This window comes from Carlito syrichta, unplaced genomic scaffold (assembly GCF_000164805.1).
Source record: "Carlito syrichta isolate Samal-C Ts95f unplaced genomic scaffold, Tarsius_syrichta-2.0.1 Scaffold311472, whole genome shotgun sequence".
Lineage (NCBI taxonomy): Eukaryota > Metazoa > Chordata > Mammalia > Primates > Tarsiidae > Carlito > Carlito syrichta.
The window spans coordinates 342,609-370,574 of record NW_007255568.1 but is presented as its reverse complement, the minus strand read 5'-3'; the positions used below and the strand labels follow the sequence as shown (position 1 = coordinate 370,574).

The following is a 27,966-nucleotide window of genomic DNA, read 5'->3' as shown; positions in this document are numbered from 1 at the left end:
TCTACAATAAATCAAAAATTAGCCGGGCGTGGTAGCACGCGCCTGTAGTTCCAGCTACTTGGAAGGCTGAGGCAGAAGGATCGCTGGGGTTGATGCTGGGGTGGCCATGAGTGTGCCACTGCACTCCAACCTGGGTGACAAAATGAGATTCCAATTCAAAAAAAAGAAGAAGAAGAAGATGCTATACCATCAATCTTAGCTCCTTGGAGAAACTCTACTGCTCTTAGGATATTAACAAGCAATGAGAATATGAAAAATAATTTCTCAAGAATTAGAGAATTATAGGAAGTTCACTACAGGTTACAGATGTGTCAGTTTGCTGGAGCTTAACCATACTCTTCTGCTCGCAAGTTCGAATGTTGAGTTTTGATACATTTAATGCATTGAGGTGTCCTACTGAGAAAAGAAGCCACAGTTAAATAAGCAAGCCATTAGGTGGAAATAAGACGTAGCAGCCCAAGAACAATCCATTACTGTATTGTTCAAAAAAGACATTTAATTGCCCTAGGCTCTGCCTTTCTGTGGACAAACGCTCTCAAGTCTGAAGTCTTCAGTGAGCATTAACCTTAGAAATAAGCAAATGAAAAAAAAAAAAGAAACAAGCAAATGTATTATTTGAGACTTTTTTCTCAAATGGTAGCTTATGTTTGAATTTTAGGGTAACATTAAAAATTACCTGCAAGTTTGGCAGTAGTGTATGGCAAAGATGGTTCTTTTATTTTTGTATTTTTAAAAAATAAATCTATTCATTATTCCATTCACTTATTCATTCATTCATTCATTCACTTATACACTAAATATGTGCCAACCAATATGAAGCCACCAGAGATTCCAAAGTGAATAGAATTTACTCATTGTCCTCAACTTGTTCACAAAGTGAGAAAAGTAGTCAGTGGCGCAGATAACTACAATCCATGGTGGATGCTATGTGCAGGAGTTGACCCCCTTGCAACAGTCACAGAACAGGATTTTGGGAAACCAAGGATTAAGAGTCATGAAACAATTCAACACAAATTAAAGCTTCACTCAAGTGATGGAATTTGGACCCCAGAGATCCTGATCCTAGTCTTGAACCTTCATATAAAAACGATTTGTCTCTCCTCTCATGGCCTCAATTTCCAGAGTTGTAAAACAAGAGAATCTGACTACATTTTCTCAAAGGGCCTATTCACTTCTAACAATCTGTGACTCTGAGACATAGATAAACAAAAGAAAAACCTGTCACATAAACAGGGGGGACTGAAACTTGCATTTCAATTGCACCTGAGTTGTAGGCGTCCATCAGCACTCCTAAAGGGAGATGTTAGCACTTTATGATGTGAGGACAACTTGCATATTCTCATTCTTTTTCAGAGGGACATAGTGGAGCCCCCAGTTGTTGGGTCACCACACAGCTCATTATTATGCAGATGCAGTCATTTCTTTCATGTTTGTTTTTTTTCTCCCTTTCTTCCCTAGTGAAATATCTCAGAGTGATTCCCTGGAAAAGATAGAAGCTAATGCCTTTGACAACCTCCTCAATTTGTCTGAAATGTAAGCATCAGTTAATAGATAGTTTATTGCTGTACACTATTACCCTCGTTGGCTAGAGCCCACTCGGTATTTGTATTCAAGCATCCTCTGCTAGGAATCCAAGAGGAAAAGACTACAGCAATTACTAGGTCTGGGCAGGCACTAATTTTTCTCACTGCAGTGGCCTGAAGGTTGCCATGGTGACAACTGCTTCTCCCTGGGAGCAGTATAAACCCTGAAACATTACAACACAAAGTTGGAAATTAAAATTGACATTGTGAAGTCCTGTCAAATAACTCTTGCCTATAGACGTGAAGGTATGGAGTACGTGGGGTGGTGGGAAATTTTGAAAAACAGCTTAGAGATCGTGAATTGGTTTGTTTGGGGCTGTCTTGGCATATGCATTCATTTGGTAAATACTCTTGAATACCGCATGTAAAAGCCCTGTGCTGGGCATGTGTATGTTGGGTTTGTTGTATTTTGCTGTTATTGTTATTGTGATGTTTTAGAATTAACTCTTAAAAATAACCCTTGCCAAATATTCCCTCTCCCCCCAGTTTACCAAAAGAATGGGAAAACACTGTCTCAATTCAGTTTTCATATGATGACCCTGTGGCCCAAAGAGGTTAACTGACTTACCTGACATCACACAGCAAGTTAGTACCAGAGCTGGGTCTAGAAACCAGGTCACATGACTTCTAAACCAGACCTGTTACTGCTGCCTTATGTGGTCCAATCTTGAGCTTCTAAAAGAGCACTCAAACTTGACATGCTTAGGAGTCTCAAAAGTAAGGAAAGGAGAAAGGCATTGACATCAATTTTTTTTGAGCTCTTGCGCTTGGCATTTCTTCTATATTGTGTCATTTATCCTCACAGCTACTCTGCAAAGTGGGGTAATCATTCCTTTTGTTCAGGGGAAGGAATGGATCCCTGTAGAGAAGCAGTAACTTGACCAGTGTGACATTTGAGACAATGGCAGGGCTAGGATTCAATCCCTGGACATCTTTCTTCAAAACTTCTGCATTTTCCACTCTACCACAAGCCCTCCCTAAAAATGGTCCAATGAATAATTATCTAACAAATTGATAGGTATGTGAGTCTCCACCATGTGTCCAATATAGGGCCTAGTGCTGCTGGAATACAGAGGAGGTAAAACACAAATGTCATCTCACCAGGAGGTGACAGTGTAGCCAAGGAGGTGAAACTATTTCACCAAACAATTACAGAAGATTCCAAAATAATGGTTAGTTAAGTGCAAAATGTATAGTCTGGACTTGGCTGAAAAGCAGACTCAAATGTGGGACTCATTATAATAATAGATGATGGTCCTATCCCAGACCTGGAAATCTGCAGTTTTAGCAAACTTCCCAGATAACGCTAAAGCACAACTTATACAGAGAACCACCAGGGCAGCTAATGACAAATAAAGCTTCCTGTGATGCAGAGCAACACTTAACAGAAAGAAAAATAAAGCACTCTAAGGGAAAGTGTATGGATTCCCAAAGAAGGTCCTGAGACTAGGATGCCAGCTCCATGCAGGTCTTTTTTGCTTTGTTCACAGCTGTAACCTCAGCACCTAGAACAGCATTGCCTCATGGAGGTGCTCAATAAATGTTTGTTGAATACTTGAATGCATGAGTGGTCTAAGTCAGACCCCAAGATATCTTTTTTTTTTTAATTTAAAACAAAAATTTTTTAGAGATAGGGGCTTGCTATATGCCCAGCCTGGACTCCCAGACTCAAGCAATCCTCCCACCTCAGCCTCCAGAGTAGCTGGGATTACAGGTATACGCCACCACACCTGGTTCCATTTAACAGACAAAAGTCCTTTCCATCCCACCCACACAATGCCCTAGATGCACCACCACACCCCGTTCAATTTAACAGACAAAATTCCTTTCCATCCCACCCACATAGTGCCCTAGATGGTCCACGATTACTTGACTCACTTGTAAAAATGATTACAACAAAATATCACTCACTTGTGAAAAATCAAAAGGACTTAAAAGATGGAAACAGGCACCAGTGGTGGGTAACCACAGTATAGTGGAACAAACACTATGCTTGGAGTCAGAAAACATGTGTCACACTCAAGTCCTGCTACTTCTCAGCTGTGTGACTAGAGGCAAATCATTTAACTTCCTAACTCAGCAACTATCATAATTATTATTAACACCAGTTGAAGCCTTACTGTGAACCAAACGCATATATTTATTCCTCAAAAACCATCCTGTGAGGAAACCAAGACACAGAACTTTAACGGATAGATACAAGGTTACTGAGTAGTCAAATCAGATTGAAAAATCAAGCTGACTCCAGAGCTCATGTTCCTAACCAATACGCTATTTTCTCTACAGAGCTAGGTAATTACCATTTTCTCAGGTGTTAGTTGTCTGGGTTAAGAAAGCCAAAGGCATTTACTGACCTTTTACTGCACCCAAAATAGATAGGACTTCTTAAAAGAGTTACAGTCACCAGGGGAACTGGGGGCAAAGCAGAAGGCCAAAGCAGAAGGCCCTAATATCACCGTGGTGAATGCCTGTACTTTTATGTTTTGCAAAACCCTGCCTCATATCATCTCTACCTATCCTATTACTCCAAAACTACTAACCTGTGAGTAAGGAAGAATATGTAATACTATTATACCAATTTTATAGGAGGGACGCAAGCTCAGGAAAGTTAGGAGACTGGGTGTCAACATGCAGCAAATTATCTATAGAATGGGCATGAAATTCCAAAAATCCAAGCCTCTGGCCTGTGTCCTGTGCTACCCACAGACTGGGTGCCCCTCTGTATAACTGCTCAGTGTCGTTGCCAGCCCAATTATGAAGAGGCCAAGTTTGTCTATGAGGGAGAGTACCTAATGTGCTCATCTCTTCCTAGAGTGGAACCTCTCATGACCCCCACTTGCAGGCTCCATAGCAAGGCAGAATCTGCTTGGCCAGGAGACCTGGATGTGGGTGCCATCTGTTGGGGGAAGGGAGATGAGAGAGTGCACAGACAGACTCCCAGCTATCATGCTTATGCCTGCCTCTTCAGAAGGCTGAGAGCAGAGCTTCCTGGGAATAGCCACTGGCTTGCACCAAGCCATTTCCATCCCCAAAGTCCCAAGAACTCTTCTAGAGCATAGGAAAGTCACTCGTTTTTGTTGATGCTATTTTCACCAGCAAACTCTAGTGGCCATGGTCTCACACATTCTAAACTATACGCATCTCTTAAACTGTTACTTCTTTTCCCTCTCTCTTTACAGACTGATCCAGAACACCAAAAATCTGGTATACATCGAGCCTGGAGCATTTACAAATCTTACCCGGTTAAAATACCTGTGAGAAATTTTCCTTTTTAAGCAAGTGGGGAGGGGAAGATGGGCATGTGTTGAAAATCAAAACAATTAAGAGATTGGGAAGAATTTCTAAACCATATATACATTATTTGCATGTTCTTTTCCAGCTTTGATTTAAATTTAATCAACTATTCTTCTTTTTGGTAGAATGATTTACATTCCTTTGGGTATATATTCAGTAATGGGATTGCTAGGCTAAGTGGTAATTCTATTCTTTAGTTCCTTGAGAAATCTCCAAACTGCTTTCCATAAGAGTTGAACTAGCTTACTTTCTCACAAACATGCATGTTCCCTTTTCTTCACAACCTCCTCAGCATCTGTTGTTCTCTGACTTTTCAATAATAGCATTTTTTTTCAGCCACCATACTGGATGCTTTCACATACACGTAAGTGGTACAAGCGGTTCCCAATATTTCCTCTGTCCCAAGCACATGAGAAGAACATCACTCTTTTACAGTGATTTCCAAAGTTGATTGTGGGAATAGGAGATGGGGGTTATAACACTTTTAAAAGACTAAATCAGAATTTCTAAGGTGAGCAGAAAATAGGTGAAAGTGAGAGTCAATTCTGATTTGACCTCCACTGATGGTTGAGAATTACTGATTTCCTTCATCTCACTTGTTCATCCATACATTAAATGAAAACTTTCTAAGTACTGCCTTGAGGTAGACACTATGTCATGCAAAACTAAATCATTCTTTTCTATTTCCCATGAAATCTTCCTAAGTCTACCCGTTAGCATTATAAATTGGGTACCACTGTAGCCCAACAAAGTTACTGCCTTGCCAGCAATGCCAAAATTCCTGAACTCTATAAATGTATTACTATGGATCCTCTCACATATGAAGTCATCCCTATTCACAAAGAATTTAAGCCGCTCTAACCCAGGTATTCTCTCTCTTCTTCCTGATAATTAAATTTCAAAAACTCTCCAGAGAATGTAAAGTCCATTCCCCATCACTGCCTACAAATCAAAAAAAGTAAAATGGAAGGGGAGGGGAGGGACATCCTCTCTCTGGTGTTCCACATCATCGGTCTTGCTCTGGGACCTTCTATAGGGGTTACTCCTGGAATTGGTACAGCCCCTCTGGCAACTCTAACACTGGGCAATTCCCAACTCAGGCATTCTGCTTTTCCAAACCTCATGGAGTCCATGGGGCATATAAGCGCACTGCAGCATCATTCACATAAGAAAATACCAGAATCAAACTTGACTCAAACCTGTAATCCCAGTACTTTGGGAGGCCGAGGTGAGAGGATTGCATGAGCCCATGGGTTTGAGAACAGCCTGGGCAATTGGTGAGACCCCATCTCTACAATAAATCAAAAATTTAGCCAGATGTGATAGCACACGTCTATAGTTCCAGCTACTTGGAAGTTTGAGGCAGAAGGATCGCCTGAGCCCAGCAGGTCAACATTGGGGTAGCCATGAGCACGCCACTGCACCCCAGCCTGGGCAGTGGAGTGAGACTCCAACTCAAAAAAAAAAAAAAATTGACCACTACTGCCCCTTATTATCTAAGAATTGTCATCTTTATTAAATAGCATCTTCATTCAAAACTGTAATATTCCCCCAATCCAAGCACACACTGCAGTCTAACCCCACCATTTTCTGCAATAGACAGGGTACAGATTCAGTGTGAACGGGGTTACGAGTAAAGAGGAGAAACCAGAGAAAGCCAGAAGAGAAATCTGACTTTGTTTCATTGAAATGAGAATGACAGGCAGTTCATATCAGTTGTCCAGAGCCCAGGACTGGTGAATTAAAATCAGTAGGGGGAAACACAGCTGCCTGGACTCTGAAGGAGTCCCATTCTTATAATAAAGTAGTCTTCAATTTCACCTACCAAATAACCCACTCTCCTCTTTGGAGGTTAAACGAAAGGTGAGAGGAAAAGGAGTCTTGAGTTGCTCCAAGCACCAAAAAAAGTTTAATGATTTCAGTGAGATACAAGGAAGAACTTCCTGAATCACAAGATAGCTAAAAGTGAAGATTTTTAATAATAGAGAATGAATTTCTCACATAAATGTTTCAGTCAAAACCTGCTCCAAAATAGAGCAGAACTATCTTCTTCTAGAACTATCTAACTTCTAGAACTATCAAGAGTATGGAATAAACTAATCATCAAAAGGAAATGGAATACAATACAATAGGAAAATGCAATTGATTTAAGAGAAAAAGACAGGCTGGAAATATAAAGGAAAAAGACTTGGAGCTGGATTTGGTGGGTTGCACCTGGAATCCCAGCACTTTGGGAGGCCAAAGTGAGCCCAGAAGCTCATGACCAGCCTGGGCAACATAACAAGACCCTGTCCCTAAAGAAAAATTGTTTAATAAGCCAGTTGTAGTGGCATATGCCTATAGTCCCAGCTACTCAGAAGGCTGAGGCAGGAGGATCACTTAAGCTCAGGAGTTCAAAGTTGCAGTAAGCTATGGTCATACCTTTGCACTCTAGTCTGAGCAACAGAGAAAGTTCTGTCTGTAAAATAAAAATTCCAAAAGGAAGATTTTTTTAAAGACCTCAAAGTTTGGTCCGAGCCCCTGGATCTCTAAATAGGAATCATTAGAGCATCTTTGCCCATAGCATCAGAGGCCTCTGAATTCCAACAATCTTTCTCAGCTAGAAGTGTACTAATAAAGTCAAGGTCCATGTTTTTAATGTGAAAATCGTATTTACAAAGTACCTTTCTACTCCCTTTATATCTTTATTCCTTAATGACAATCACCCACTCTCTGCCCACATAACCACCACGCCCCAAATCACAGGAGCATCTGTAACACGGGCGTCCGGAAGTTTCCAGATGTTACGAAGATCTTCTCCTCTGAATTTAATTTCATTCTGTAAGTACCAGGCTGATTGCTATGCATAACAGTTTCCTATTCGTAGCTAAAATTTGAAAAGTAAATATTTCTCATTTCTCTCCTCAAGGGAAATTTGTGATAACTTACACATAACTACCATACCAGGAAATGCTTTTCAAGGGATGAATAATGAATCCATAACACTGTGAGTAAACTCCCAGATTCATGATCTGTCATACAATCTCCTGCTATTCTCACTTCTAGCTTGAGGTGAGCACTTTTCTCGTGTTTTACCATATTCTTATTCACTGGTGAATTCTTCTTGACCAAACTGCCAAGGGTGGGGAGCATTGAGTGGGATCACAACTGAGTCACATGTTAATATGACAACCAAGCAACAATTCAGGTTAAAATTAATCAAATGGGACCTGAGGAATTTTAGAAACTGAATTTCTTTTTTTTTTTTTTAATCTTTATCTTAAAAAATGTGGAGTACAATTCAGGATTAGGTATACAAATGGTCATTGTACAGGTAAAGTCTGAGCCTCACTTTGGTCCCCATGTCACCTGGTTTGAGATCAGGTACTCTTATTGATGAAGTATGCCTCCCTCCCGCTCCCTCCCCTGGCAGTTTCCCACTATTGCCAATCCCTTTCTTATAGTATTAAGATAAGTATTATACAGATAATTGTTCAGGGTCCGCTTATGAGTGAGAACATATGGTATTCAGTTCTTTGTTTCTGTGATAGATCACTGAGTATTACAGACTCTAAATCCATCCAAGTTCATAATTTTGCAAAGTTCATAATTTTGTCCTTCTTTATGCCTGTGTAATATTCCATTGGGTATATGTACCACATTTTTTTTAATCCAGTCTACTTTTGATGGGCAGCACAGTTGGTTCCATATTTTGCTGTTGTGAATAGTGCTTCAATAAATATACATGCACAGGTATCCCTTTTATAGAATGATTTGAGTTCCTCTGGGTATATTCCCAGAAGGGGGATTGCTCGGTTGTTCTTTCATAAATCACCACACTGTCTTCCAAAGAGGTTGCACTAGTTTGCATTCCCACCAGCCGTGTAGAAGTGTTCCCTTTTCCCCACATCCTTTCCATCATCTGTTGTTTTTTGAGTTATTGATGATGGCCATCCTGACTGAAGTTCCGTGGTATCTCAGTGTAGTTTTAATTTGCATTTCTTTGATGACTAGTGAGGCTGAGCATTTTTTCATGTTATCTGTTGACTGCTCCTATGTCTTCTTTTGAGAAGTGTCTATTCATATCTTTTGCACACTTTTTAATAGGGCTGCTTGTTTTTTTCTTTTCGGCATGTTTGAGTTCCTTGTAGATCCTAGATGTTAGGCCTTTGTCAAATATACAGTCGGCAAATATTTTTCCCACTCTATGGGCTGTCTCCCTGTTTTTGATGGTTTCTTTGACTTTGCAGAAGTTTTTCAGTTTGATGAGGCCCACTTGTCTATCTTATTTATGGTGTGGACACTTGGGGTTTTGATCAGGAATTGGTTGCCAGTTCTAATTTCCATAATGGTGTCTCCTGCATTTTCTACGGTTCTTATAGTTTGAGGTTTTATGTTTAGGTGTTTGATCCATTTAGAATTGATTTTTGTGTATGTTGGTAGGTAGGAGTCTTGTTTTCATCTTCTGCATGTAGTTAGCCAGTTTTCCAAGCACCATTTACTGAATAAGTTCTCCTCTCTCCACTGGTTGTTAGTGGAAGCTTTGTCAAAGATGAAGTGGTTGAAAAATTGAGGTTTTCTTCCAGAATCTCTATCCAGTTCCATTTTTCTATATGTCTGTTCTTGTACCAATACCAGGCTGTTTTGATTATTGTAGCCTTATAATAAAGTTTAAAGTCTGGAAGTGTGACACCTACCACTTTGTTTCTTTTGCTGAGGATTGTTTTGGCTATTTGTGGTTGTTTATGGTTCCTTATGAATTTCTGTATTGTTGTTTCTAGGTCTGAGAAGAATGATGCTTGTGATTTAGTGGGTATTACGTTAAATCTGTAGATTGCCTTGGGTAGGATGGACATCTTAACAATGTTGATTCTTCCAATCCATGAGCATGGAATATTTTTCCATTGGTTTGTGTTATCTTTGATTTCGTTTAGCAATGTTTTGTAGTTTTTGTTGGAAAGGTCTTTCACTTCTCTGGTTAGGAAGATGCTGAACTTTTTTTGTTGTTGTTGTTATTGTGAATGGGATTGTGCTTTTTATTTGGTTCTCTGCCTGTCTGTTGTTGGTGTATAACAATGCTACTGTCTTTTGCATGTTGATTTTGTATCCTGAGATTTTGCCAAAGTTCTTTATCAGAGAAAGAAAGTTTTTGACAGATTCTCTTAGATTTTCAAGGTATAGAATCATATCATCAGAAAAGAGAGATAGCTTGACTTCCTCTTTCCCTACTTGGATACCTCTGATTTCCTTCTCTTGTCTGATTGTTCTAGCTAGGATTTCCAAAACTATGTTGAACAAGAGGGGTGAAAGTGATAGTCTTGTCTTGTTCCAGTTTTCAGTGGAAATGTTTCCAATTTTTATCCATTTAGCAATATGTTGGCTGTGGACTTATTGTAGATGGCTCCTACTATTTTGAGGTATGTTCCCTCTATGCCTAGATGTTCAAGGGTTTTTATCAGAAGGAATGCTGGATTTTATCAAAAGCTTTTTCTGCATCTGATGATATAATTATGTGGTTCCTATTTTTGCATCTGTTGATGTATTTAATTACATTTATGGTCTTGCGGATGCTGAACCAGTCCTGCATTCCAGCTTACTCGATCATGGTGGATGTGAGATGTGTTGTTGGATCTGATTTACTAGAATCTTCTTGAGTATTTTTGCAGTGACTGAATTTCAAACTGATGAAATGTTTCACTGCATTAATGGAGAATGCACTGACTGGTTAAAACAGAGCACATTTCAAGATTGCAACTTAGAAGAGTTTGGAAGGATTTTCTCCAAACAGGAAGAACAGTTGATCAATGGGCCTTGCTCTCTCCCTCCAATTCTTCACCTTCCCCTCGGGTCCCTCTCACTTTGTTTCCGAAGCAACACCATCTATGCCCATTCCCTCTATCCCTTAGAATATTTAAACATAAAGTATTTTTATTTGATGGTCACTCATCAGGCTCACAAACAACCCTATCCCTTCTCATGGTGTTTCCTAAGGCCTTGCTGTTCAAAGTACGGTCCATGACCCAGCATCTTCAGCATCTTCTGAGAGCTGGTTGGATATGGCCCACCCCAGAACTACAGACACAGAATATGCATTTCACAAGATCCCAAGTAATTCATATGTACATTAAAGTTTGAGGTGCACTGTACTAAGATCATTCAATCCATTCTCTTCACAGCACACCTGCCTGATTTCCTTCTTTCTGGAATCTCTGCCACATATCTTCACACGGGTACCTTCATTTGCCCCACTATCTGGAAGCAGCACCCTGGACACTATATCTCATTTCTTAATACACAAAGTCCTATTATCGTTATTTAATTCTGCTCCCCACATCCATATCCCACTCACTGTTTTCTGCTTTGGTTATAGCCCATGGCAAAATTGTGATGAGACAATTGTGATGAGCTCACCCTTTAAAAGAAAGAATGAGAAAGAGAAAGGGAGAGGGGATTGGAATGCCTCTGAAATGAAGAGATAGATGGGAAGCAAAAGAAGAGACCACCTCAGAGGACCTCCTTTTATATCCCTAGATTCTAAAAATTGGTATCAATGGCACACTGCATTTGTATAGTACTTTTACTCTGTGTAGGTATACTTTGCCATGTATAATTGTCATGTTACAAAGCTGTGACCATGTAGCTCCAGCTCAGAGTATTGCCATCAAAATAGTGCATAGCAATAACCAAAAATAATTTCAAAATAACTCAAATTATGTACTTGAAATTCTTGAACATTGGAAAGGAAACTCGACTCTGATGGTCCTAGAAATAGTTCTCAACAGTCTTTCTAGTCCTGCCACTTCCCTCATATACCATGGCTCTGCCAGGTGGTTATAACGTGTCTTCAACTAGCTTGTAATCTTTCATTGGTTCATGATTTTCCCTTTACTGGGATTATGAGCTTCTTGAGTACATGGACCTAATTATATGTCTTTTGTGTTCTTAGTATAGACATGGGAAGACCCAACTCCTATGGTATGGGCTACCTCCCCACTCAGAGTTTGTTAAACATCCTGTTTAAGGAATGGGAAATACATTTAAATAAGTGGCTGGGGTGGAGAGGACACTGGATTGCAGAGACTCTTAAGTGCCAGGATAAGGGACAGACTTGGAGGTAACTCTGAAATAAGTAATAAAGGAAACCACTCAATAGAGAGGCCTTTATTCAAAGATCACAAATATCCAAGACTCCCTTCAATGTTGGCCTAAACCTGAAAATAATCAGGGGCCAATAGGTACTCACTTCTCCCGGTAAATGGTAAATGTACAGTGATGGGAATGGGATGGAATCAGAATAAAAGAGCAGAAAGTGTGGAGGAGGATCAAGAAGAAAAGGAGTGTTGGGGTATTCCACAGGGAACTATGAGCTAACAAGACTGGGTCACCTCATCAGACTCAAGGTCTGACCAAAGATTCCTTCTCACACATCACATTTCAGTGTGTGTGCATGAGAGCTGCATGGTTTTCTTATGACAGGGTTATGATTCTGAGAGGAACAGTGCATGCCAGCAGGGTGTAATGGCCCCACCTCAAGGTTATGAGGATTGAGGATCTCTCTGTCTCCCAGGGAACCTGTGGGGCACTGTACTTCCAGCCCTCTCTCATTCTGGCCATTCATCGAGAAGGGGAGTAATTAGTCATTTGCTTGGTACTTGTTCTCTGCTGGATGGGTCCTTCTGTAAGTGAAGGCTTACGGGGAGCACCCTGCTGGAAAAAGGGTACTACACTTAAAGAGGAAAGCCTTATTTTCTCAGTTATAAAGTTCAGCTCCCTAATCGGAAAATAATGAAACAAGCCTTCTCTTTTCATTATTACTGGTATTTGAGATTTTGCTTTATGTAGAACCTGTCTTGCCCTCCCCCTACCCAAATCTTTACCAACTGTGAGCTCATTTAATGAAAACAAAACACTTCACTTGATGCTGGAGAAACCCAGTGGGGTTAATGCTAAAACCATGCATTATATACTCTTATGTCCCTTTACAGTCACTTTGGCTTTTCATTAAATCTCCTCAAGAGTCCATCTTGAAATCCCCCCCCCGACCGATTCAGTGGGATTTAGCTGCACCACCTTTAAAATATTCTAGCTGAGTGGTCATACCACTCTCAGAAAGGAGACAAACTTGATTCACATCTGAACTCCACCAAGAGAAGGAAAGGTCATAGACTTCACCACCTTGTGTGAATCCAATCACCTTGTGTCAACTAGACAATTACCACAATTACAATCAATCACAGTTAAAAGCTAATATTTGGCAACCTGGAGCAAGCCAGTTGTTTCAGACCCTCCTTTTAAATAATTTTTTATTTTAAAATTTTTATCTAATGGAATTACTTTCCATTTGTCTTTCCACTGACCAATGGAAAGAACAGTGTAATGAAAACCCCAACCACCTTACCTAGATTTGCCATTAACAGCTTGCCACACCCTCTCCATCTCTATATATGTGAGTATATACAACACTTGCTCTTTTGCCAAGCCATCCAAATGAAGTTTATAGACATTTCATCCCTAAATACTTGAACATGTATCTCCCCAAATCAGGGACATTCTAGTTAACTACAATGCCATTACACTTTATTTTATTTTATTTTATTTTTAAAGCAGGATTTAGGAACGCCCTCAGGTCCCCTCCCACGGTGGGAGCTTTTCTGTCCTATTAATAAATCCTGCTTCAAAAAAATAAAAATGAAGCAGGATTTATTGAGAGGACAGAAAAGCTCCCACCATGGAGGGGACCCAAAGGGGTTGCCCACCATTACACTTTAGAAAATTGATATACACTTAATGATATCATCTGACTTACAGTCTATATTCAAATGAAAAATGGCTTTTATAGATTTAAAAAACTAAGAATCTAATCAAAGTTTATGCTTTGCATTTTTGCTGTTATGTTCCTTAGTCCCTCCAACCTCACCTTCCACCGCTTCCCCCATCCTCCAAACTGTCCCCCTGCCTTCTTCTGTTCTGTATGACACTGAATCCTTTGAGGAGTCCAAGCTAGCTGCCTGGATTCTGACTATACTGCCATGGCTAGATTCTGGTTAAACATTTCTACAAGAACACTGCAAAACGGTTGCTGTGTCTCTTTACTGCATTAAACCAGGAAATACATCATGTCGCACTGTCTCACTGCTTGGCTGCATGGTTAAGGTGGTGACTGCCAGACTTTTTATTGAAGAGGACGTTTACCCCTTTGTCATTAATAAGTGATACTCTGAGGTGGGATACTTTGAGATTGTGTGACTATGCAGTTGACTAACAACCTTTCATCCAGTACTTTCTGCTTCTGCCTCCATTGATTATTCAGTTATTACAAAGAGAGTTATAAAATGGTAGCTTTTACATGATATCATTCCTCTACCTTTATTAGCCAACATCCTCTGTAAAGAAGAGGTTTTCTCCCCCCACTTACTGTCTCTTTTTAAGTATCACTATGGAATGTGAATTTTTCAAAAATTGTATCCAATATATTAGAATCCATTACTGTCATCATTCTTTTTGTTCCTTGTCACCCTTTTTATAATAACATAAGGTAAAGTCATAAATTGACATGAACTTGACTGAGATAGAGGCAAACATGAAAACTCAGTGCTGCAGAAAGGCAAGAGGCACAGCCTCATCAGGGAGAGCAATCTCACGGCCACAGAGGCTGTGAGCCCCGGAAATGGGGTCCCCTAATATACACTCAAAACTAGGGTTACAGCAGCATATAGTAAGCAGACGATGGCTATCCATACAACCACAGGAGAAGCATCTATATACATGAGGAATCATCCAGGTATAAAAGGACATCAGCAAAGTACCACACATGGAAGAAAGTGGTAAATGCAGAATCCCCCTTCTTTAGGATGCTGTTTGTACAGTTATTTGATAAAAATTTGCTTACAGATATATACCACCAGAGGGCATAATTTCTAAAACAATATGCTTTGCCCTTCAGCAATCAGGGCACTTTTTAAGACCCCAAAGATCTGTAAATATAAATTAAACTTGCTTGTGTGACATCATCCTGAAATCAGGTGATCCAAGAGGGAACTATGGAAAAACATCTAATGCTGATAAAATAGTCCCAGAAATGCTTTTAGAGCCCCAGGAATATTTGGAGTTCATTATAAAGAAGCTTTCAGATATAGAGTACCATCTGTGATTAATATCTAAAGCCCAAGTCTTATTTTTAACAAAAAGTTGCCATTCTCTCTGTTTGATTCACAATTACTGACATTTGAGTAGAGAACCTAGACAATGCATTAAAGCTAGGTACAGCTATTATAATAGAGGAGAAGTGGGTGGGGGGAATGCAAATCTTCATTTCTGTGCCCGTGACAGAATCCTCAAAGCAAAACAAAGGAAGCCCTCCTCATTTAATTCTGACACCATGAATGTTTCAGAAAAAAGTCATTTGAAGTGACTCTCCAGATGTTTTTTAAGGGCATTAAAAGCATTGTGCAGGCCTGGCAGCATGAAGTCTCCCACTCTTATTTGTAATTTCTCCTAAGTAAGGATGCTATTCTTTTAATCAAAACAAGGCAGCACACTATTGTGTGTGACTGGTAAGAACAGAGACAAGAGCAACTAAAACAGTGAGCCATGTTCTTTGGAAAGTTGGGACAAGCAACTGACGCTACTAAAAAAAAAAAAAAGAAGACATGAAAAATTTCTAAAGGCAAAAATGTCTTTAATGCTAGCAGAGACCAAGTGTGGTTGAAAGCCCTCAGAGAACGAATACATTTGGTATAGGCCAAGCCACCAACTTGACTTGCTCTGCCCAGGAACAGAAAGATCCCTACACCTCAGTAGAAAAAAACGATAGTTCACTTAAACAGAATGCCTGCATTGGATAGAAATCCTGCTCAGAGCATGGACAGGGGGACCCTTTCCTTCTGTGTTGGTCAGAAGGCTGGAGGCTACTGCAAAATAAATATAATAACAATAATAGGACCAAAACATTAAGCATTTATTGCATTCCAAAACTTTTTTTGTTTGTTTGTTTGTTTTGAGTTGGAGTCTCACTCTGTAGCCCAGGCTGGAATGCAGTGGCGTACTCACGGCCACCCCAGTGTCAACCTGCTGGACTCTGGATCCTTCCACCTCAGTCTTCCAAGTAGCCAGAACTACAGGCGTGCACTACCATGCCCGACTAATTTTTGATTTACTGTAGAGACAAAAGTCTCTCCAAGTTGCCCGGGCTGGTCTCGAACCCTCAGGCTCAGGCAGTCCACTTGCCTCTGTCTCCCAAAGTGCTGGGATTACAGGCTGAGCCACAGAGCCCGACCACTTTTTTGTTTGTTTTTTGTTTATTGTTTTTTGAGTTGGAGGCTCATTTTGGCACCAAGGCTAGAGTACAGTGGCATGAACATGACTCACCACAGTCTAGACCTCCTGGGCTCCAGCAGTCCTCTTGCCTCAGCCTCCAGAGTAGCTAGGACTACAGACATGTACCAGCATGCTCGGCTTATTTTATTTTATTTTATTTTTGTAAAGAGGAGGTCTCACTATGTTGCCCAGGCTAGTCTTGAACTCTGGGCTCAAGCAATCCCCCTGCCTCGGCCTCCCAAAGTGCCCCCACACCATGCCCCAGAACCTACTTATAAGTGTTTAACCCATGCTTACCTTTTTAATCTTCATAATAGCTTTATTAGGTTGCTACTATTATTATATTTTCAGATTAGAAAATTGAGGCACAGAGAGGTTAAATAACTTGCCCAAAATAATTCAGGCTGTAAGTAGCAGAGCTGGGATTCAAGCCTAGGCAGCTGGGCTCTGTGCTGTACTTAGAGCAATGGCATTGTGAGCCCAACAAAAAAGTACAAAATCCTAACATGTATCAAAATGAGGATTCTGGCAGCACAAAGCTGTGATGTGCAATGGACATCTAGACAACTAATAACAGCTTTGCTTTGCTAACAACAGAGGAGGGGCTGCTTTTTCTTGCTCTAATACACCTTCAGTTCCATCATTTAGAAGATTGAGAAAGCAATAAGGGGACTAGACTCTGAACTCAATTGTAAGCAACAGACCATCTCATCTGATTTATACCATGGACGTAATGAGAATAGCTTCATCCTACAATATACCCTAGGGTAGGGGTTCCCAAACTGGCATTTCCAAGGCTCCCCAGGAGAGCGTGTTATACAAGTGTGTATTCTTGGATACCACTACTAGTTTCTGATTCAGTAGGTCTGCAGTACACCTGGCCAGGGGGTCTGAGTCTCTGCATTTTTGACAAGCAACTCCAGAGGATTCTGATTCAGTGGATGCAAGAGAATGCTTTCACAAATACCAGACTAGACTCTAAGAGGTCAGATTTAAGGAAGTTCAGAAAAAAAGAAAGGTGTGACTCCTTTATCTAAAAAGAGATTGCTATAAAGGAATTCAACCTCTAAAATGGCAGGGTACTGCCAAAGAATAATATTTTTACATGTAAAATGTTAAATCCCAGTGAGATTGAGTTGCTAAAATGGCAACAAAATTTTGTATAATCATGCAAGAAAACAGGTAAAAACCACATACTTATGTTCTCAGATTCTACACTATAAAAGAGGAAGAAAAGCTATTGAAAAATGGCATCCCCTTTAAACAAGAAATATTACTGTGAATGTTAATAAACATTAATTTAATAACTAATGTGAATCTATCTACAGATACACTAATTCCCAATCAAAGTCTCAATAAGTTTTTCTTGTCACAAATGACAATCGATTCTAAATTTTAGATGGAAATTGCTGGGTTTTGAGGAAAAGATTAACCTGGGATTGGAAGAACAGGATATATTTTACTGTACAAAAATAAGAAGGACAGACATAGAAAAAAGAAAGGAAAATGGCATCCAATAACCCAATATGGAAGAACTAGAGTTTGAAGCTGTAAACTCTGAAGAATTCCAGAACAAAGTTCTTGAGAGCACAGGAAGCTAGGAAAGTCTCCTCGTCCCACAGAACAGGAAAGCTACTGCTTTCACCCGGACTATTGACTGCACTGGTCCCGGGGATTTTCAGAAATGAGTTAAATGCACTCCACTGCTCTCTTTGAACTCATTCTGATGAGAAGACTTTAATAATTATTTTGTGATTTTCTGAATGTAAGAGTCCAAATATTATACTTCAACATGAGTTTTGCCTTTTATTTACATACTGGTTTGTCTTGGGGACTTACATACTGCACATACACATTATCCACATACACATATTATCCACATACACATATACCACAAAGTAAAGTTCCATATTCATTTTATTTAACAAAGGCTAGAGAAACCTTACAGACTACAGCCACCTGGAGCAGGTGCAGGTAAAGCATGTGTCTGAACTCTTTCTCAAGTCACATCCCCCAGTTTGTCCCTTGCCAGCTGCCAGCAATCCTGCAAAGGGAAGTTAGGGTCTTGGCAGATACAAGGAGCTTAATTTTATATCGCGCCAAGTTCTTTCTCACTTGGGTCTTACATCATTGTTCATAAAGAACTTATGCGAGTATTTCCATTTATGACAGTGACCTTCAAACTTGTTTGGCTGTGACTTGTAGTAAGGAATGCATCTTTTGGGGTCCCCTGATACATATAACATAGTTGAATCTCAAAATCATCATGCTAAGTGAAAGGAACCAGACACAAAAAGGCATGTGCCATATGATTTCATTTGTATCAAATTCTAGAAAATGCAAACTTATCTATAGTGACAATAGTAGACCAGTGGATACCTGGGGCTAGGGGCTGAGGGAGGGATGTACTCCAAGGGGGTATGAGGAATCCCTAGGGGTGGGGTGGTTAAAAAAAAAAAAAGAGAAATCCATCTTACATAGATCTATATGGTTATCCAAGGGGGGGGCAAATTTATTTATTAAAAATTGTGTATTTAGGGCACAGTGGCTCATGTCCAAAATCCCAGCACTTTGGGAGGCCGAGGTGATAGGATTGCCCACAGGTTCAAGACCAGCCCGGGCAACTTGGCAAGACCTCATTTCTACAATAAATCAAAAAAATTGCCCGGACATGGTGACACATGCCTGTAGTTCCAGCTACTTAGAAGGCTGAGGAGGAAGGATCGCCTGAGCCCAGCAGGTCGAGGCTGCGGTGGCCATGAACATATCACTGCACTCCAGCCTGAGCGACAGAGTGAGACTCTGACTCAAAAAAAAAATTGTGTATTTATTCTTACATGTTTAAACCTAAGTCACCTTCAAGGTATTTTCTGTTTGATGCAATACACCTATTGAGATGCTTTTTCCACTGCTCAGTTTTTGTACTTGTCTATTTTGATGCCTTTTAGTGCTTCATCCGTTTATTCTTTCACCTCTTACACACTGGCAAAACGTGTCCCTCTGAGGACTTTTTTCATCTGAGGAAACAAAAAAAGTCACTCTGGGCAAGATTGGGTGAATAGGGAGGGTGGGGCATAGGGCTCATTCTGTTTTGGTGAAAAATCGCTGAACATTCAGCATGGTGTAGACAGGTGTGCTTATAAATTACCCATCATGAAATGGACAAATGCATTGAAAGAATCTCCCCAAAAAATTTCACTGAAGCTAAATACAGCCTCTCACAACAATGCTACCTGGTACACTGATGCCAATGGGTTCCTAGAATACCCACCTAGTGAGGAAAGCCTGTACTACAAAGGACCCACCCTCCAAAAAATAATTCCAGGCTTTTGGAGTTCCCTCCTTATATTTAGAGTAATACTCCCAGGTGCCAGAACTGTTCTAGGTGCAGAGGATTCAGCAATGAATGAAATCATTTAAAATCCTTGCTTACATGAAGCTTATGTTCTGCTGGGGAGGTAGACAATAAAAAAGTAAAATATAATCATGAGTCAGATGATGATAAAGCAATGGAAGATAACTGAATCAGGGAAGGGGAATAGGAAGTGAAGGGAGAGAGGAGGAAAGGTCACAAGGAGAACATGACGTGGAATGGGGCCTGCAGGAAGAAAGTGGGTAGGCCCTGAGGATATTGGGGGAACAAAAGTAAAAACAATCAGCAAAAGTGATGTGTTGCAAGTAGCCCCAGACAAAATGTGTCCCAGTCCCATGTACACCAGTTGTGGGCTTTAGACAAGCCACTTCTCTCTGAGCCTGCTTCCTTCTTCATAAAAAGAAACAGTGCTAGCCGGGCTCAGTGGCTCAGCCTGTAATCCCACGCCTTTGGGAGGCTGAGGTGAGTGGATTGCCTGAGCCTGCGGGTTCGAGACCCACCTGGGCAGCAAGACCTCATCTCTACAATAAATCAAAAAATCAGCCGGGCGTGGTAGCGCATGCCTGTAATTCCGGCTACTTGGAAGGCTGAGGCGGAAGGATCGCCGGAGCCCAGCAGGTCGAGGCGGCGGTGGCCGGGAGCGGCCATTGCACTCCAGTCTGGGTGACAGAGTGAGACTCCAACTCAAAAAAGAAACAGTGCTGCTTGATCCTCTCCAGACTCCTTTTTGGCTCTAACATTTTCCAGCATCTATGTCCTAAGGAGCCTCTTGTGTCTTCTTCTGCATAGAATATATGAGTGTATCTGTATATAATAGTATATAAAAATGGTGGGATAAAACTTCATAAAAATTAATACCCTAATTACTTGCCATATACTCTAATACTTTTCATTAGTTCTATTCCAGTTTTTTCAAAGGTGGCTGCACCCAACTGAATTGATTTCACTGCCCACGAATGGGTCTTAAAGAACTGTTTATAGACATTGAAATGTTTTTGGTTGTGGAGTCAAATTTGGCATCAGCAAAACGACATACTCATCCAAGAAAAGGGAAAAACACAAAAAGCCAACTCAACTCAGTACTGGAGCCTTCCCCTGCCCTCAGTTTTCAGCAACCCAGAAGGCCCACGTGCCCACACAGGCCTGAGGAAAGGCTGAAGTGTGAGATGGGTCTGGCCTCCAATCCCAGATATGCCACTGCTTTCCTTTGACCTAAACAAGCCACACTACAGCACTGAGGCTTAGCAGCAGTACAGTGGAAATGATAATGAGGATTAAATAATAAAATATGCATAGACTGGCTGGTGAAGCATCTGGCTTTTAATAAGCACTTAATAAATGAATGGTGGCAAAAAGAACAGCTCCATCACCCAGGCCCTTAGAATTTCAAATGTTAGGGAAACAGAACTGGATATTATGAATGCCAGTAATGACCTTAGTGACAAATGTCACAGGAGGAAGGATGTGTACTTCTAAACTATGTTTCTTTCCATTCCTTCCCATCCCTAAACCCTCTCTCTTCCCTCCTTTAGCAAACTATATGGAAATGGATTTGAAGAAGTACAAAGTCATGCATTCAATGGGACAACACTGATTTCACTGTAAGTATTTACTTATTTTCCCAGCTCATGAATAAAAATGAAATATGACTCTGGCTAGCAGATCACATTCAATCTTCAGCAACTAACTCAGGGCAAAAATAAACTTTCAAGTGGCTAGTCCTCAGCGTTTCATGCATGTTACTAGGCAACTGGCTGGCTGGAAACCCCAGAGCACCCTGATTTCAAAGACAGATGCAGCCTTGATACATTGAAGTTGACAGTTTGCTGAAATATTCAACACCCTACTTTATGCCTCCTCCAGCTCACAGCCTTCCTCTCTAGCCCCCTCACACAGGTTGATAGTGTGTTAGAGGCAGCACAATTTCAGAAAGAAATGCTTCCCCAGGCCCCACTGCAGAGAAATAGGGCAATACCATTTACCGGCCTAATCAGCCACAACAGACCCACTCAGAGAGTCCTGTCTCTCCACTGCTAGTGGGGAAGAAAGCTCATTTTCTACAAGGTGAGGGAGCTTTGTGTTTTCACCACACCCCACTTCAGTCCCCAGTATCAACAGCCTTTAACTCAGGGGGAGCGTGCACACTGTCTCCTTCATTCTTCTTCACTTTTTTTCTTTCTATGGCTCCTCTTCTAAGAGTGGCATATTCACCAAGCTTGTGGGGCTGAGGACATTTGAACCACAATAAGTGCAGGGTAAGGTGATGATCACCCTACAGTTGTGCATAATAAAAACTAACACTGTAGGTGCTCCAGACTTGCTCTCTGTCACTAACACTAAACGTGCTGTTTTCCTTGTTTTTCATCAAACATCTAAGAGAAACTTCTATACCTTTCTGTAAATTCTCTTTTAATTTCTCAGCAAAATCTAAAAGAGGAAGAAAAAAGACCTTGAACATGAAAATTTTTTCATGTTTTCAGCCAGTGAGAAGGTAATAAACCCTGCCTATAGAAGGTATGTTTTCATGCAAACTATACTTCTGAGCTTATTAGCTTCTAATTATATCCTAACAAATATATTTTATTACTAGAGAAAAAAAAAAACAAAACACTAAGGGCACATGAAAAACTCAATGAAAGCCAAAATTAAAGAAAACAAACAAAAAAGATTTTAAGATAAATAAGATGTATAAACCATGATCTGCACCAATGCTTCTCAAACATTAGCACACATAAGAACCTGCAGATTGTTAAAACACAGATTCCCAGGTCCCGCCCCCAGAGACTTTGATTCAATGGGTCTAAGTGGGGTCTGAGAATTTGCAGTTTTAACAAGCCCCAGCAGATGCTGATACTGCTGGTCTGAAGTTGGGTAGCACAATTCTCTACAATATGCTATTTATCTTTAACTACAGGTATTTAACCAAAGACCCTATTACATTGATACATATCATTTGGTGTCTAAGAGAGCAGGTCTAAGAGTCACTGGCTGGGACTCAAACTCCAGCTCCACCGTTTCATCATCTCGTATGACCTTGAACAAGTGACTTAGCCTCTCTAAGCCACAGTGTCCTTAGTCATAACCACTAACAGGCTTGTTTTGAGGGTATCTCCAGCAAAATGAAAGGTCTATTTCCTTAGTACCTAACACAGTGCCTAGCACATATTAAGTGCTCACTTATTATAGTATTGTATAAGTAATTTTAAATGAATAAATAAATAAGATTAAATTTTTATGTGTGTAGCACAGAGTGGCTCATACTAAGTGCTCAAGAAATGGTAGCATTTTCAAAGTTGTCCTTCCTATCATAGAGTGAATTTGCCCTCATTTTCTTGTTGACTTGATGACTTAATGAAAGGTTCATTAACAAGAACCCTTGAGCTAATGAAAGGCTCACTCTGGTCAATTGAATCTATTTCTGCCTAACTTAAATCAGAGGCATTTATATCCTCTCTGGAATAGTACTCTCAAATGTCTCATTTTATTATTCATTCATCAAGTATTTAGCAAGCATCAGCTGTGTTTGAAGCAACATGCTATATTTTGAGAGAAAATGAAGATGTATAAATCTTGGTGTTTCCCCACAGGAGCTTACAACGGAGGAAAAGGTATCTCCAAATGGTATATACACCATACATTAAGTAGTAACTAAAACAGAAGGCAAAGTATGACATCTACCCTGAGAGATGGGGATTCTGGGATTTCAAAGGCAGGAGGAAAGGAAGTTAGATAAAACCTCTGAGAGAGGTGGACTTTGAGCTGTGCATAACTTGGACAGGCAAAGATAGAAAAAAAACTGCCTTCCAGGAAGAGGACAGCAAGAAGAATGGTCCAGAGAAATAACTATAGGATGTGATCATAGACTGGCAAATTAGTACTTTTTAGAAAGTTCTATGAGTTAGGGACAAAGCAAGAAGGGTCTTAGATGCCATAGTAAAGAATTTGAACTCTCTTCTGTAGAAAATGAGAAGCCATTGAAAGTTCTGGGACAGGAAGTATGAGATGAGCGCTTAAAGGTTCATCATTCAGCAGGAAGGAAGGAAGGCTGGAACGGGCAGGCCAGGTCTAGAGACACGCATGCCAGGGTCATCTGAATACAGGAGGTGGCTGAAGCCCTTTGTGGCTGAGGTCACTTGGACAAGGGGGAACGGGATAAAAAATAAGGGGGAAACGAGATGAGGAAGAAAAACAAAAGCAACAGCAAAACCAATAGTACATCTGTGGGAGGTCAGGGAAAACAGAAACTGAGGAGGAAAGACTTGGGCGTCAGCAGTGTTTCCATTGTTACAGGGATGCCAAGATGGGTGTGAACTTGAAAAGTCCAATTAGTCCACATTCTCTAGCCCCTTGTACCTCACTATTGCAAGAAAGAGAAAATCAAGAACATAAGTCAGCTTGCCAAGAACAGAAATTAATTTCATTTATGTACTCACTTAACAAACATCTATTAAGCACCACTGATATACTAGGTACTGGTCTGCAATGGTAAAGAGGACATAGTCCCTGCACTCATGAAGCTTCTGTTCTATCAGAGGAGACAGACAAAAAGGCAAATAAATAAATAAAATTATAAGTGGTGATACCCGAAGTGAAATATGAAGGAAATAACCCATTGCTGAGATCTAAGAGAATGTGAGGGGTCACTGACTTAAGCAAAGTGCTCAGGACTTAACTAAGGACATGACATTTAAGCTGAGCCTAAAGGATGTCAAAGAGTCTGCCGTGGCAATAGTGAGGGGAAGCACATTACAGAAAGCGGGAACAGCATGTGCAAAGGTCCTGGGATGGGAAAGCAAAGAAGCTAATAAGCATTAGGAATTGAAAGAAGGCCAGTGTGGCTAGAGGGTCGTCAGCAAAGGGACGACTAGAGATAAAGTTAGAGATGTAGCAAGAGCAAGACGTGTAGGACTGAGGAGTCAGGGGAAGGAGTTAGAATTCTCTTCCATGGGCAAGGTCTCTCAGAAGAGTTTAAGCAGGGAGTTTGACTATATCAAAATTGTGAAGCAAAATTTTCAAATTATACATTCAGCACTTCTTCTTCATAAAGTCCTGTCCAAAGTTGTTCAAAAGAATAGCACAAGCCCTGCAAAGTTCTCATACACCCTACGTCCTTAGGCAGGACAGGGAAGATGGGAGCAACTTCAGGTTGTCCCACACACCTCAAAGGTCTGAAAGTCAGTCCCTATACCATTCCCAGAGCACCTCAATTAGGAAAACTTTGGTGGGGCTTGTGGGTTTTTCCCTGTGTTTCTCAAACCTGCAGGGTCATGTCACGGGAAGACTTCTCCAAAGTAACCCCAGGAGAATGTGGGACATGGATTGATTTTTTGGCCAAGTTACATCATGTAGAGTTATCAGCATACAGAAAGATATGGGTGTTAATAAAACGTGAAATGCTCTGTCATGAAATTTGAACAATTAATCTGACCAAGCTGACATGAGGATTATTTGCTCACAGAGCCCAGTTTCAATGATTTATAACCATAACTGAACATAATTAAAACAAACCGAATCAGTAAGAAGAGCCATGGATGTTTAGGAAGGAAAATGTCTTTTGATTTAGATTTTAAACAGCAATTGACTCTGACAACCTCATCTCTTTGAAAGTGGAAATACACCCAGGGGGTGGAACGATATGAGACTGACAGGTGCATTCTGATGAAAGGGCTGAGGATTTCCAAGGAAAATCCTTAGCAGAAACACGTGGAAAACAGCCACCTAGAGAGTGAGATGCAGGGGCTTTTGTGATTTTTAAATGGCAGGCACAATGTGGAGACACCCAGAAGACAATGGAGAAAACTCAAGCTACAAGATGAGCATAGATCATTACCTAGTCATCCTGCAGGGGCATGAGGAATGGGTTCTGGTGTGTTTGTTTCGCCATGGAACACTGTAATGGTCATTCAGGGAATCATGTTACATGCCTGAAATCATCACACCAACAATGGATGCACACTGTGCCCACTGTCCAGGGTTTTCCAGAATACTCCATGAGTCACCACCCTTTTCTTATAGAAAGAAACTGCTCAAAAGAAGGTTGGCAGGCCTGAGCCCAGGGACTCCTCTTCCAGCTCTCTACCCAGAGAAAAGCCTGTGCTTGAAGACACCAGCATCAGGGCCCAGGCAGGAGGCTGCTCAGCCAGGGCAGGGTGAGCTGCTTTGAGCTCAGGGAGCTACTGCCATAATGGCTTTTGGCTTTTCCCACAGCCTTGAGAGTGGTGGCTCTCCACACTTTTGTTTCCAAAACACACACACCCGGTGATGATCATTTACACTGCACAGTCCCGTGGGGCACCCAGGGTATGGGGCAATTTTCTACACAGGCTATAATTGCTCCCCTTTCTCACCCACTGAGAAATGCATATCTGGAAGAAAAAGAGTGCAGGCTGCATTACAAAAGGGATAACTGTGAGTGGACCCTACTTTTTCTTTTTTAAATATTTGCAAACTCCCATGTGTTACTATTAAACTCAGAGACCGCCAAGGTCACGATGGCTGAGAGTCTAACACAGGGCAGGCTGCACTTCAGCCCTTCTGCTTTGGCTACTTGGAGCAGTATTTTCATCCTCACCCAGTTATCTGGCAGTAAGATTTCATAACTCCAAGACAGGAGGGGGTGAGTGCTTAAAGTTGTAGGACAAAGGGTTCCACCAAGTAAGGGGAAAATTGCAGGAAAAAGGTGGGGCCAAACAACCATGCCAGCAATTTCACAATTTCACAGGGACTAGCATGGCTTTTTTCCACTTTCCCTATGGTCCCCACCTTTCCCCCTCTAATTCTCCAGACCATGAACACAGCTTGGTCTAAACACATGTATACACAGCTATGAATGTTTTCCCATGAGATGCAAACTCCACTAAGGAAAATGTCCTTTCCCACAGGGAGCTAAAGGAAAATATACACTTGGAGAGGATGCACAACGGAGCCTTCCGGGGGGCCACAGGGCCTAGCATCTTGTGAGTAGACTGGTGCTGCCTCTCCTCCCCAGCCGGTGCACCCCAACAGGACTGCTCAGGGTGTCTGGCCACAATCTCCCCAGGCTGATTTGTGAGACATCAGCCTCTACATCTGAAAAGGCTGCTGTTGGAGAGGCCAAAGGTATCAGGGCTGCCATAATAAAGTACCACAAACACAGAGGCTTAAACAGCAGAAATGTTCTCAGTTCTGGAAACTAAGAAGTCCAAAATCAAGGTGTCAGCAGGGGTTGGTTCCCTCTGAGGGCTGTGAGAGGAAATTATATATTCCAGGCCTCTCTCCTGACTTCTGTTTGTTCTTTCTGGTTATAGCAACCTAACTCCAGTTGTCACATGGCTGTGTGTGTGTGTGTGTGTGTGTGTGTGTGTGTGTGTGTCTAAATTTCTCCTTTATACAAGGACACCAGTCATATTGGATTAGGGTCCACCCTAATGACTTCATTTTAACTTGATTACCTCTGTAAAGACTCTATCTCCAATAAGGTCACATTCTGAGATACTGGGGTTTAGACTTCAAGCTATGAATGCTAGGGATGACAGAGTTCAACCCATAATGCCAAGTATGGAGGGATGCCTTATGTGCAGAGGAGGTGGCTACCCATGAGAATCCAGATCTGACTTGCCCTGGCACTTGGTTGGACTGGGCTCAGTGAGGGTGCAAGGATTGAAGCCAGACTCTCCCCACTCCCCCAATTAATGAGAGTTGAAAAGACATGTGGGAAAATCAAGAGGAACAGAAAATTGAATCTGACGAATCCTTGAGAAGCCTGAAACCTCCTGTTTAGCACACCCTGTGGTCAGAGCTCTTACAGCAAGCTGGCCACCTACTTGGCCACTGGACAAAGAGCGATGCCTCTAGCTCAGGTATGAAACATGACTGTGTTAGCGTGATCCCAAGACTCCTACATGACAGTATTTGTTTGAAGAGCTGCTTAATCAGCTGCTTAGAAATGACTATGGGTGTGGCAGACATCTACGCTGTCCTATCCAGAACAGTAGGACCAGACAGAAGTCTCTTCCTTCCCAAGAGGTTGTTCTCATTATAACCCTAGAATCTCAATAGTGTCTAAAAGCATTCACTCCACCCATACCCCCAGAATATTTCCCCCACTGGTCTGTCACTGAGAATGATAATCCACTCTGAGAGGTTCACTCCTTTGTAATGAGGCCTTACCATTTCTAAAAACCAAATTTTAAATGTACCCGCTCAAAAAACCAACTAACAAAAAAAGCCACCAGGTCTACTATAAGTCCTGTGCTCAATCTCTAATGTTATAAAGCAGGATGAGAACACTGGTTACCTAAAACTGACAAGGCCACAAAAACAGGGAAATCTGGAGCCTCTGGGACAAATCCTGCTGCCTTAACTGTTCCACCACGAGCCAAGTTCACCTTTGAAGCATCAATCACCTATGGGGTCCCCTCCCACATGCTGGGCAGACTGCTG

General features: G+C 41.2%; 1 protein-coding gene across 1 annotated transcript in view; it reads left to right on the top strand.

The window, feature by feature from the left end:
- LHCGR (luteinizing hormone/choriogonadotropin receptor) overlaps nucleotides 1–27,966 on the top strand; it is a 58,753-nt gene that overhangs the window by 18,371 nt on the left and 12,416 nt on the right. Inside the window, exons 3-8 of the mRNA XM_008068678.1 lie at nucleotides 1,459–1,533; nucleotides 4,763–4,837; nucleotides 7,623–7,697; nucleotides 7,786–7,863; nucleotides 21,078–21,146; nucleotides 26,427–26,501. Of these exons, the coding sequence (XP_008066869.1) occupies nucleotides 1,459–1,533; nucleotides 4,763–4,837; nucleotides 7,623–7,697; nucleotides 7,786–7,863; nucleotides 21,078–21,146; nucleotides 26,427–26,501 (447 nt within the window). The remainder of the gene's footprint in view (nucleotides 1–1,458; nucleotides 1,534–4,762; nucleotides 4,838–7,622; nucleotides 7,698–7,785; nucleotides 7,864–21,077; nucleotides 21,147–26,426; nucleotides 26,502–27,966) is intronic.